The 10993-nt window shown below is 41.2% G+C and overlaps 1 protein-coding gene across 3 annotated transcripts; it reads left to right on the forward strand.

The window, feature by feature from the left end:
• Nucleotides 1-157: 157 nt before the first annotated feature.
• ttc29 (tetratricopeptide repeat domain 29) lies at nucleotides 158-10814 on the forward strand. 3 transcript variants are annotated; one of them, XM_039607900.1, is made up of 12 exons: nucleotides 158-401; nucleotides 731-822; nucleotides 1538-1621; nucleotides 2187-2246; nucleotides 3322-3485; nucleotides 3718-3894; nucleotides 5944-6156; nucleotides 6927-7012; nucleotides 7995-8086; nucleotides 8385-8508; nucleotides 8641-8730; nucleotides 9286-10814. In XM_039607900.1, the coding sequence occupies exons 1-12, from the start codon at nucleotides 309-311 to the stop codon at nucleotides 9460-9462; spliced, it is 1452 nt and encodes a 483-aa protein (XP_039463834.1). In that variant the 5' UTR covers nucleotides 158-308; the 3' UTR covers nucleotides 9463-10814. The 3 variants fall into 3 exon arrangements, with proteins under 3 accessions (XP_039463834.1, XP_031606372.2, XP_039463833.1); XM_031750512.2 differs by having other exon boundaries at nucleotides 158-624; nucleotides 1535-1621; nucleotides 9286-10813; XM_039607899.1 differs by having other exon boundaries at nucleotides 1535-1621; nucleotides 9286-10813.
• The last annotated feature ends 179 nt before the right edge of the window (nucleotides 10815-10993 follow it).

Here is a 10993-nt window from a genome sequence, read left to right on the forward strand (position 1 = left end):
TACACGTGAAATCACCACGAGTGCAATAATAACAAACACATGGAATAAATAAAGATAATATACACACAACTGATTGTTTTTAATGGGACCCTGACCGGAAGCAGTTTAGCTCGTCGCTCTGGTCGACTCACGCTTGGTTCAGTGTTGCCATAGTGACGACGTTGCTGGCAGCGTGGAAAGTTTTTCTTATAAAACTGGCGGCGAGTTCGTGTTTCTGCGCTTCTTTCTCCATGTTTTACATTTAAAATCTTAGCAGGGTTACTGTTTTTTTTTTTTCCTGTTATATTCCGGTTTAATAATACGGTTTAATGACCTTAGCTTCACTTTCTAGCTTCATTTCCGGAGCTTTTCGGGTGCACCTCACGCGCTTCACAGTCACGAGCAGCTGGTTGTGTCTTTCGGTAATTCAGGAGCTCTGCGTGTGTTTTTAAAAAAGTGAACCTGTAAATATCACAATTAGACTCCAGAATAGTGTGCCTCACTTATTCTCACTTATTTATATACGGTAAATTATTGTAATTGTATTTAAATGACCTGTGCTCTTTGGTGATCCTGTTGGATCCAGCAAACTGTTTAAATCCAGATAAAAATTTAATAGGGAAACAAAAATCGATCATAAAGCAGGTAAAAAAAAACCTCTGTGAGTTTAGAAGAGGCATCAGATTTAAACTGATTGAAGTTCATACATAAAGTTTTCTGTGGGGTGGGGTCCTCTCTCTCTCTCCACCAGGTTGACCTGCAGGCGAAGATGAACACAGCAGTTGGGTTTCTCCCTGAAATTAATATCAACAAAAGCAAACAGAGGAGGAGCACTTACTACAGGTAAGGATCAGCTGCAAGGCAGGAAAGGACGGAGAGCAAGGAGGATATCTCACCCTATCCCTAGCACCTCCTCTGCCACATCAGCTCTCTGCATGTCCTCTGTTATTACATCCATGAATCTTCCTCTTTTCCTCCTTTCCCTTTCCCTTTCCTGGAACACCCACAGCAGGTCATTAGAGTGAGGAAGTAACCCTCAGAGTAAACTTTAATCTCACTTTCAGTGTTTGGTGCAGCTCTTAAAGCTCCTGGATGGTCTCTTAAGAACAGGGTGGAACTGAAATACGCCCTTGCCTTTTTACGGACAGAAACAGGAAGTTGTAATCAGAATATGTGGCGACCTACCCCGCTATCAGATGGATCTATTACAGTCACCACTTACTCCATGTGCATCTATTCTGTTTCAGTGTCATTCATTTCCACTTAACAGATGAACTGTGGCACTATTGAAGAATATTTGATTTCCTTCAGTGATGACTCATGCAGTCCTAAAGTAATCACACAGAGTTTCCTCAGCATAGCCAAAGTCCTCCACCTACACAGTGTGCTTAGAAAGCATCACTGGTGCTAACTGCACGTCTTTGGAAGTCATTTCCACTTAAGGCTTCTTTGTTTAGAGCAGTACTCTATGTGGTGGAAAGTGCAGTGACATGGCAGCAGGGCATCAGTCTCTGAAGTAATGATGGGAACTCACCTTACTGTGTTTGTGTTTTAGCAGGATGAAGCAGACAAAGGAGTCCCTTCGAGCCAGACTGAACCCGGCTGGACCAGCAGAGACTCTGACCAGGAAAGAAATCGCTCTGTGAGTTCATCCTCAGTGTCACTGGGTGGACTTTGACACAGGCAGCACCACTTTAATCACTATTTTATCATATTTGATAATGTCTCTGGTTGGAGTAGTGGGCACTCATAGGGATCATTTTATGCGAGAGCGCTCACAGCCTGCAGCAGAGAGGCCAGCTTAGCAGTGAAAGTTGATAACCACCATCGTAATCCCTGTGATCTCTGACTGTGGTTTGATATTTTGTGGAGTCATTCCAATTCAGTTTTATCTATATAACGCTAAATCACAACAATAGTTGCCTCAAGACTCTTTATATTGTAAGGTAAAGACACTGCAATAATACAACTAACACAAAGAAAACCATAGCAAAGCTCTCAGGTGTACAGGTGCCAGTCAGCAATTAGTTTAAGGAGTTTGAGATCTACTGCTCAGTGATTGTGACTATGAAATGTGAGTGGTGTTGCAAAGAGAGAGGCTGCAGACTGATTTTTCCCCCGTGACGTGCCCGTGCTGAGCTACCTAACATCGTCCTCCTCCTCTCTCACATTCGTAATCTTTACTCCTCCTCCTTCTATCACATCAGGTTCAGAAGCAGTCTGAAGCAGAGCATCTGTGTGCGGCTGCTGCAGGAAGGCTTCCACAGGTATCTGTTTCTCTGTCAGCAAGATAAATGTTTAATGTCTGACTCAAAACACGATTCTGCAGTCTTAGGCTGATTGTTGCACAGTTTTCTGTCTACAAGAGCTGATGTACAAAAACAAAAGTACCGTCAGTGTGATCAAACACTCAGACAGACATGATAAACATGCTTTTTTTTAATGAAGAGCTGATGGTCCTTCAGACATGCAATACATTTCAATATTTCACACAGGAACCAACCATGTGCTCATTTCCTATTTTTCTACAACACCCAAACGCCTCAGAGCCAGCTGTTTTTCTCTGTACAGTGATATTAAATATATAGCGGAGTTGTTCCTTCATGCCATCAACACTTTCTGACTTACAGACCCCCTAACTGCACAGAGTGGCACTTTTTAAGTCATCTTATTTTGACAGCAGCTCTGTGCCCTCACGAGTTTGTTAGTGGTGGAAACAGGCGTGTGAGATTTTCAGGCTTTGTTAAAATCTGTAACCAAAGATAAAATCTTCTCATGGGGTACGTCTCAATTTCAACAGCAACACTGCATTGATTTAATGTCTATGGCACAGAGAACAGAGGAAGAAGAGCTGGCACTCTGGAGGTTTGATCTGTTTTCTGATCATTCGCTGGAGAAGCCCTCAAAATGCATTTTGCGTTTCCGTTTGACAGGATCATTAGAAGTAGACTGTACAACAAACAACCGCATTATAAATAAAAAAAAGAATTCCATCACAGCTGATGTTTCGCTTCAGTGCAGCAGATTTCTAACAAACAGTCCCATCAAAACATGGAGTGAACTGTCGCTGGTGCTCTGACGTGCTTTGGTAGCAGCCTGCTTTTCCCATGTGGTCGTTCGGGTTTTTATTTGATGAAGATGCGTTTTTGATTCTGGAGTCTTTACCTGCATTTAGTCACCAAACCTGGCAACCCCTCAGTGTAACATCTGAGCAGCTCTCCTCTCCTGAGCACATAGAACAAGATAGAAACTTAATTAAGATCAGACTCGTATTGAACCTTTTTCACTAAATTCAGTGAAAAAGTTAAAAAGACCCCCCAAAAATGTCTTTCTGTCATTCAGGTCGTTCTCTGAGCTCGTCTCTCTGCTGCAATCTGACCAGGACTGGAGAGCGATGGCTGAACCGGGATCACTCAGGATTCTTGCTCCTCCTCTGTCGGAACAAAAATACAAAATGGAGACCATCAGCCAGCACCTGAGCTTGGCCGAGGAGGCTGAAAGGACCGGTACACACACACACACACACACACACACACACACACACAGAGCCTTGATTCAGTCCCTCTGACTCCAGTAAGGCTTCATTTATTGATCTGAATCAGTGGGTTTGTGTGTCAGAACCAGAACTAGAAAACAGAACCAGACTGTGTCATGGTTCAGGACCAGGTGAAGGTGAAGGTTTGGCTGACATGGTTCTCACAAAGATGAAAAGTGTTTCTTGGGGTCTTTCTGTTGCAGGTATCTGGTCCACCGTCTGCGAGGAGCGTCTCCTTTTGGGTCGGTTCTTCTCAGACCCTGAGGACCTCTGGCTCCGCTTCTACTTCTACCACAGCTGTACTGACAGGGAGAAAGGGAGGTTCTCCAGAGCAGCCACCGAGGCCCGGGCCTGCCTGACTGAGCTCTACCTGGATCAAGGTGCACACACCGAGTATAGTGACAGTGAATGATCAGAACCACAGTACTTTATTAATCCCTGAGGAAATTATGTGGTCACAGTTGCTCCAAGACAGTAAGAACAGTAACTGGCTAATCTGAATTACTAATAATGACAATGATGACAGTGAATAATGAAACTCTCTGCCTGTCTGTCTGTCTGCTCTTAGCCTGTCCTAACATCCAAGCATCCATTCAGCCTCAAACTTGGCTGGTTTATTTCTGATGATCAGAGTAACCGCAGAGCCAAGATCGAAGTGATTTAGATGATCAGCGCTAAAACCTTTAATCTCATTCGGATTAAAACCCAAAGCTGAACATGAAGTTTTGTTTTCTTCTGTGTGTTTTATTTTGATGTGCGACTGAGTATAACTTAACACTTTTCCTTTTGTCACCTATACAATATAACCTTATTTAACTTCCGTATATTTGCAGTGGAAGGTGTGGCTAATCCTTTCAGTTTGAGCCTGAACAGTTCATAGTAAATATTAATACAAATTTGAATCACAATTACAAACGTAAACATTTTTTATTATTGTAAAATACCAGCCAACCTTGCAGTCTGTCTGTAGTACCTTTTAGGACCACTAGGGGGCTGCTGCCCACACTGTGGAAGTGTTTGCTGCTCTGCTCTGTGTGTAAGTGGATGGTCACAGATATGCACACAGGCATATTGTCCTTAATAATGCATTAGTCTCTTACCTAAAGAGGGCGGTTGTGTCTTGATGTTGTACCTGTGTAGAGTCACCAGGGGGCAGTGTTGAAAAGATGTGGAACAACCAGACTGAGAGCCACTCTTGCTTTTGCTGTTTTTGGTCCTTGTGATAAATTACAACATATAAAATGTTAATTGAATGTTAAAAACAATGAGAAATTTTTGAGGCTGATACTAACGCTCCTCATTCCTGTGGAAGCAGGAAGGCTGGACTTTGTTTCTCACAGCCTTGTTTCTGCAACTGATTCACAACATGGTTCTCAAGTTTTTAACATTAGTATTATTAATCATTAAGCAGATACAGTGTCTGTGACTCAGGAGGTAGAGGAGCTCATCTACTGATGGGAGGGTTGATGGTTTGATCCCCGGCTGCTCCGGTCTGCGTGCCATAGTCTCCCGATGGGTTCATTGAAGTGTGTGAATGTTAGATAGAAAGCATGTATGTGTGTGTGAATGAGATGAGAACCAGTCCATTTACCATCCATTATATAAGAGATGCTACCACTCCACTGATAGGGTAGTTTAAAACTCGGCTCTAAAGCTGGTAGCTGCCATGCTGTGCGGAAAGCTGTTGGAGTTTAATAACATCAAAATGAATCAACAAAAGCTCAAAAAAGTAAAGTCTCAACTGAAATGAGGGTCCACCAAATAGTTCTTATTTTGATTTTTATATGCTTGAAGTATTTTTTTTAGCCTTTATTTAATTCAAATCAACTCATTTTTTTTATATGGCACCAAATGATAACAACAGGTGCTTTATATTATAAAGTATAGACCTGACAATAATAGAGAGAAAACCCCAACAATCACACAACCCTCTATGAGCAAATACTTGGAGACAGTGAGAAGAAAAAACTCCCCTTTAACAGGAAAAAACCTCTGACAGAGGAAGCTTCAGCTATCTGCTGCTAGCAGTTGGGGGTGACGACAAGACAAAAAACACACTGTGGAACAGAGTCTGAGATTAAAAATAACTCTAAGTCAGATTAATAATTTATCATGACAGGGCGGAGCAGAAAACACAAGAAAGATGGAAGACACACAGACCTGAACACAGGCCTCTGCATTAGTCTTATGGCGTACGGGTCACCCTGTGAGCTAAATCGGCACTCAAAAAACGAAACTTTTACAAAATTTCCTCACTCAGATGATTTAAAACTCACGCTTATTCCCTCAAAAACAGCTAGATGTTTGTTTTTTGATTTTGATTTTGTTTGTTTCTTTTTTTTGGGTGGGGGGGGTGTCTTTATTTTCCTGTGACAGTTGAACTGATATTGCACTCACTCTTATAAAAACGGCGACACCTCCTCTGTCAGGTGATCTGGAGGAGGCGAGGCAGCAGGGAGAGCTGTGCTGCAAACAGGCAGAGGATGGCGGCTGGCTGGACTCAGACGGTCGATCCCTGAAGCTCCGAGCCTGCCGGGATCTGTGGAAGATCTACAGAGAACTCGCGGAGGCGCTGCTGGCTGCTGAGGACCACAAGAAGGCCCTGACGCTGCTGCACGAAGGCAACCGCAGGGCCATGGAGTGTAGGTGGAAGTAGGGCTGAAAACACAGTGAGCGCCGCGCATAAGAGGAATCTATGCACGGAAACACACACACTCTAACATTTAAATTAAAAATAGACAGAGGAGGAGGTGTTTGTGTTGAGAGGATTGCAGTGAAGGCAGAGAAATATTCAGCGAAACAACAAGTGCCATGTTTTCAGAGGGGGTTAAGAATTGGTCCTGATAGCCACAGTCTGAAATGTTTATTCTTCTGAAGAAGGAGGAGATTTTTTGTGTTTATTTATTCGGTTTATTAAAATAAAATATAGTTTTTTAGAGTTCATCTAAATGATGGGTGCAAACATAAGGCCCGGGGGCCAAAACTGACCCACAAAAGACTCCAGTCCCACTGGACAGTTTTAGAAAAGGCTTGAAGTTTGTATTTTTATCTGCATTTTCAAGTTTTACAGCTTTATGTTCAGCGATAATGACGTCTCTGGTTCATGCTACACCAAAGAAATTAATGTTTTTATGTTGAAAGCTTCGTAGAGCAATGTAAACATTAATAACACCACACTCAGTCACCTTGACCGAAAGGTCAGAGGTCAAGTTTTCTGAAACTGTTGTGAATGTGATAACTCAGGACAGAAGTTGCCTAAGGATTTTTAAATAATACCATAGGTGTTATTGGCCTTGCCATACAGACATCAAATGGACTCTGCTTAAAAGTTCCTTTAAAGTGAAGCTGTGTGTCATAAGAGCACAGAAAATTTGTTTTCATAACGTAGTTTTTATTTTTACATCTGTTTCAGCTGAAGACAAACAGCTGAAGGGGGAGGCGGCTTTCCAAGTAGGTCTAGCCAATCAGAGAGCAGGAGACCATGGCACAGCCAAAAAGGTACCAAAGACTGTGTTTGAGTACTGAAGGCCACAGAGAAGCATAAACTTCATCACCTCTGTGTTCAGACCACTCTGCTGAAGATATTACTCGTTAAACAGCTGCTCAGTAAAGTTTTAACAGCTGTTACTCAAAGATATGAACAAAGTGTCAAAAAAGTTGGAGGTGAAACAAAAGTGAGCTTCAAGGAGGTAAAGAAAATCAAGGGAGATCAAGGAGGTCAGAGAGGGGAAGAAAGGACTCGATAAAGAGAAGGATAGGCCGATTTATACCCTGATGAGGAAGAGGAGGGTTCAGAACAAACAAGCTGGGAATCAGGAAGACAGGAAGTAAAACTCACACAGGACAGAGAAGAAAATGGACTTTCAAAGTAAAAAGGGAAGTAAGCAAATGACAAACATTAAACAAAAAAGAAGACAGACTAAATAGTAACAGAGAGAAAAAAGGGGAATCAGGAGGTTCATGTGATTAAGAGTGGTTTCCAGATTCATAGGCAGAGCACTGAGCGCCTGCCATCCACGAACAAGATGCAGCTGCGTTTTTAAGTGCAAAAACACAAATATTGTGCTGTATTACTAATGATACATAAGTGTCTGTGTTTACTAACAAGAAAAGCGAATCCTATTTTTCATGCTTTTCCTGCTGAAATGCAATAATTCAGGAGGGATGTTACTCCTGACGTCTGACACGCAGCTTTGAAGTAAATGCAATAAGACTGAAACCAGAGAGTGAGAGTGAGAGGTGTTAACAGTAAAACCCAAGAACAGAAAATCAAACTCAAAAACATCCGAGGGCAGAAGGGCGTTTAGGTGGGACTATTTTAGGCAGCGGATGAATCCACGTGTGTGGTGTCGGCAGCAAGTCACATAAAAGAGACACTTACTGTGTTTTTAACAGATTTCAGTGGAGCCCCATTTCATACACACGTCCCCCCAAAAAACAATCTAAATTATTCAACATGTGTGTGTGTGTGTGTGTCCAGTTCTTTAACAGCAGCATGGAGATTTTTCACAGCCTGGACGACACAGATGGACTGGTGAAGGCCTACAAAGCTTTGGCAAAGTCTCTAAAGAGGTACACACACACATAAAAGTGTATTAAAGTGACTAAAACTGAACTAAACATATTTAATTTAATTACAATAAAGGAAAAATATACTTGAGATTTTTTTTAAAAAAACTGCTGAACTCGTTTAAAAACACAAAGGAATTTTTTTCAATTTCAGTGAAATTTATCAGCACAACACAGTGCCAGGGGGTCTCTGTGCAAATGTGAGGCAAGTAACCTTCTTCTTGTAATCAAGTGTTCATTTTCCATCTTTGTGTGTGTGTGTGTGTGTGTGTGTGTGTGTGTGTGTGTGTGTGTGGCACAGTGAGGGATACATCGAGGAGGTGGTCGCATGTCTGGAGAAGTTAGCCACCATGTCTCGTAGCAGCAGGCTGCAGCACAGACTGATCGATGTCTCTCTGTGTCTAGGAAACATCTACTTCAGCAGGGTACCGATCACACCCCACAGCCATCAGCACCGGGATCAGTCACACTGATTTATAGCAGCTGAAAAACACACAACGTTAGCTTAGCCACGTAAACACCTGGGCTTGCTTCCCCGTCTCTGTGTGTCTCTGTAGAGTCAGTATGTGAGAGCTGGTGAGTACTGCCTGCAGGGCTACGAGGTGGCCTGCACCACAGAAGATGTGGCTCAGCTGCAGCGAGCACAGGTCGGTCTTTAGCTCTCGGCCGTAAAAGGCTGATGAGGTATCCTTATCACACAGTTTGTGAACGCAATACCTTGGTAACAAGGATGACATGTTACCTCTTTTATACACTTAAGATAAAAACAGAGTAAAGGATACACTTGTACATCCTTCATTAGAGTCCTTCTGCTGCCTCCTATCTCCTCCTGGTAAATTTAGACATCCTTCAGTTTACGTTACAGTACAGTCGAGACCAATAAGCACAGTGACAACTTAACGAAAGCCTTTAATATACACACAGGGGACGGACTGAGGATTGGAAATGGGACAAAACGCAATGCAGGACACGACAGGTTTAAAAAATTTTAACAAAGCTTAGATGAGTTTTTCATGTGGATAATTTATGTTATTAAGAAGATGTAAAGGTAAAAAATTTCAGCCTGTGAACTTTGAGCCCTGTGACTCAGGAAGTAGTCATGAAGTTAAGTTGACTGAAGAGTCTGAGGACATTTCCTCACGGGTTATGTGGATCCAGATGTCGACTGTAAGGCCGTGACCCTGGTGCTCTTCCTCCATCAGGTGTTGGTGGCCTCCGCTCACGCCCATGCCACGATTGGAAAATACGGCGCCAACCTGACGTCGACCTCGCCCGCTCCCCTGCAGCGGCTGCTCGACTGGAAAGTGAAACGAGGACGTGAGGACCTCAGTGTGGAGGAGTACTACTCTCCTGCCTGGTTTAAATGTGCCATTGTTTAACGATAGGAGGGAGAGAAAGGAGGAGAGTTACTCGTTACCGTGAATAAAGATGAAACCCTGAAACACCTGCTGTGTGCTTTGTCGAGGCCAAACGTTTTGGCAGCGGCACAAATTTACTGTTTAAATTTTTCTTCGGATGTTTTTTTTCTAAAAAAAATAAACTGAAAATTAAAACTAGAGTGGAAAAATGTCTTTAGCTAACTAACTTTTCTTTTAAAACACAGATTTCTGAAAGAAAATTAAAATTAAGAGAAACGATTTTATGGGTTCCTCCCACAGTCCAGAGACATTAGTAGTTAGTGGGGTTAGGATAACTGGTGACTGTAAACTGGCTATAGGTGTGAATGTCTCTCTGTGTTAGCCCTGCGACAGACGCCTCTCGCCTCAGACTCATTTTTATCGTCATTCAAACATCTGACTTGAAGGAAACACAGATCATAGTAATGCAGCATACGAGCAACGATTATAGGATCCTATATGATAGCCTAGAACATCTATGATCATTTATCCAAATCTCGCTTCCTTACAGTATCAATTAAATATAACAGTGAAAATAATAAAAGGTAAACTAAGGGTGGCTCCTTTAAAAACCTTTCCTTCACTAACACTGCACCATGGTTTACCTTTGAATTGCTGAAGGCCATCATCCACAAAGAAATGTACAGCAGCCATATAGATGCCATTACAAGGACGCTGTCCTTATCACACTGGTCTAATCACAGCACGTCACAAGGTCCCTTTTCTGCATAGCCAACAATGTACTACAACCACACAATTCATCTGTACTCAAGCACTTGTAATGTTTTAATGTCAGTTTTTATACTAGGTGCTAAAAATTAGTTTTATTGACTTGATATATATTTTGTTTGTCATTGGTTATTTTTTACAAGTCTTCTATGTAAGGTGACCTTGAGTGTTTTAAAAGACGCCAAAATAAATAAAATGCACTATCATCATTATTGTCATTGTTATTAAAACTAAACATTTTCAAGCATTAAAAACTTGTCTGAAACTTAGCAAACGAAAGTGTAGAAAGAAGAGAAATGGACATCAAAGCATGAGGTCTAGGATTTGAGTTTTATTTACATGTTATGTTCTAACTGATAAAAGGGCAACACAAAAACTGTAATGGAAACTTTAATTTTTATAAATATTTTTCATGACTTTATCACCTAAAACAGTCCCTCATCATAACAATATTCTAAATATTTTTTTAAAAGTTTACTATAATTATTTGTTTGTAGTTCAACAAATGGTGCATATTCTTAATAAATAGCTTTTTCAATATTTAATAAAATGTGCTAATGTTATACTGACCCTTACATCCATTGTTTCTTAACCTGTTTCTTACAAAGCTTTATTTATAACAGTATTATGTGTACTTTTACTTGTTTTGTATTTTTTAATCCATAAATAATGGAACTAAATACTAACATGTAGTCTTGTGTTTAAATTTTTTATTATTTAAAGTGTGTTTATTATTTACATATTACATTTTTCATCAAATGAAATTGAAAATGAGTAATGTATA

The sequence above is a fragment of the Oreochromis aureus genome, linkage group 3 (genome assembly GCF_013358895.1).
Source record: "Oreochromis aureus strain Israel breed Guangdong linkage group 3, ZZ_aureus, whole genome shotgun sequence".
NCBI lineage: Eukaryota > Metazoa > Chordata > Actinopteri > Cichliformes > Cichlidae > Oreochromis > Oreochromis aureus.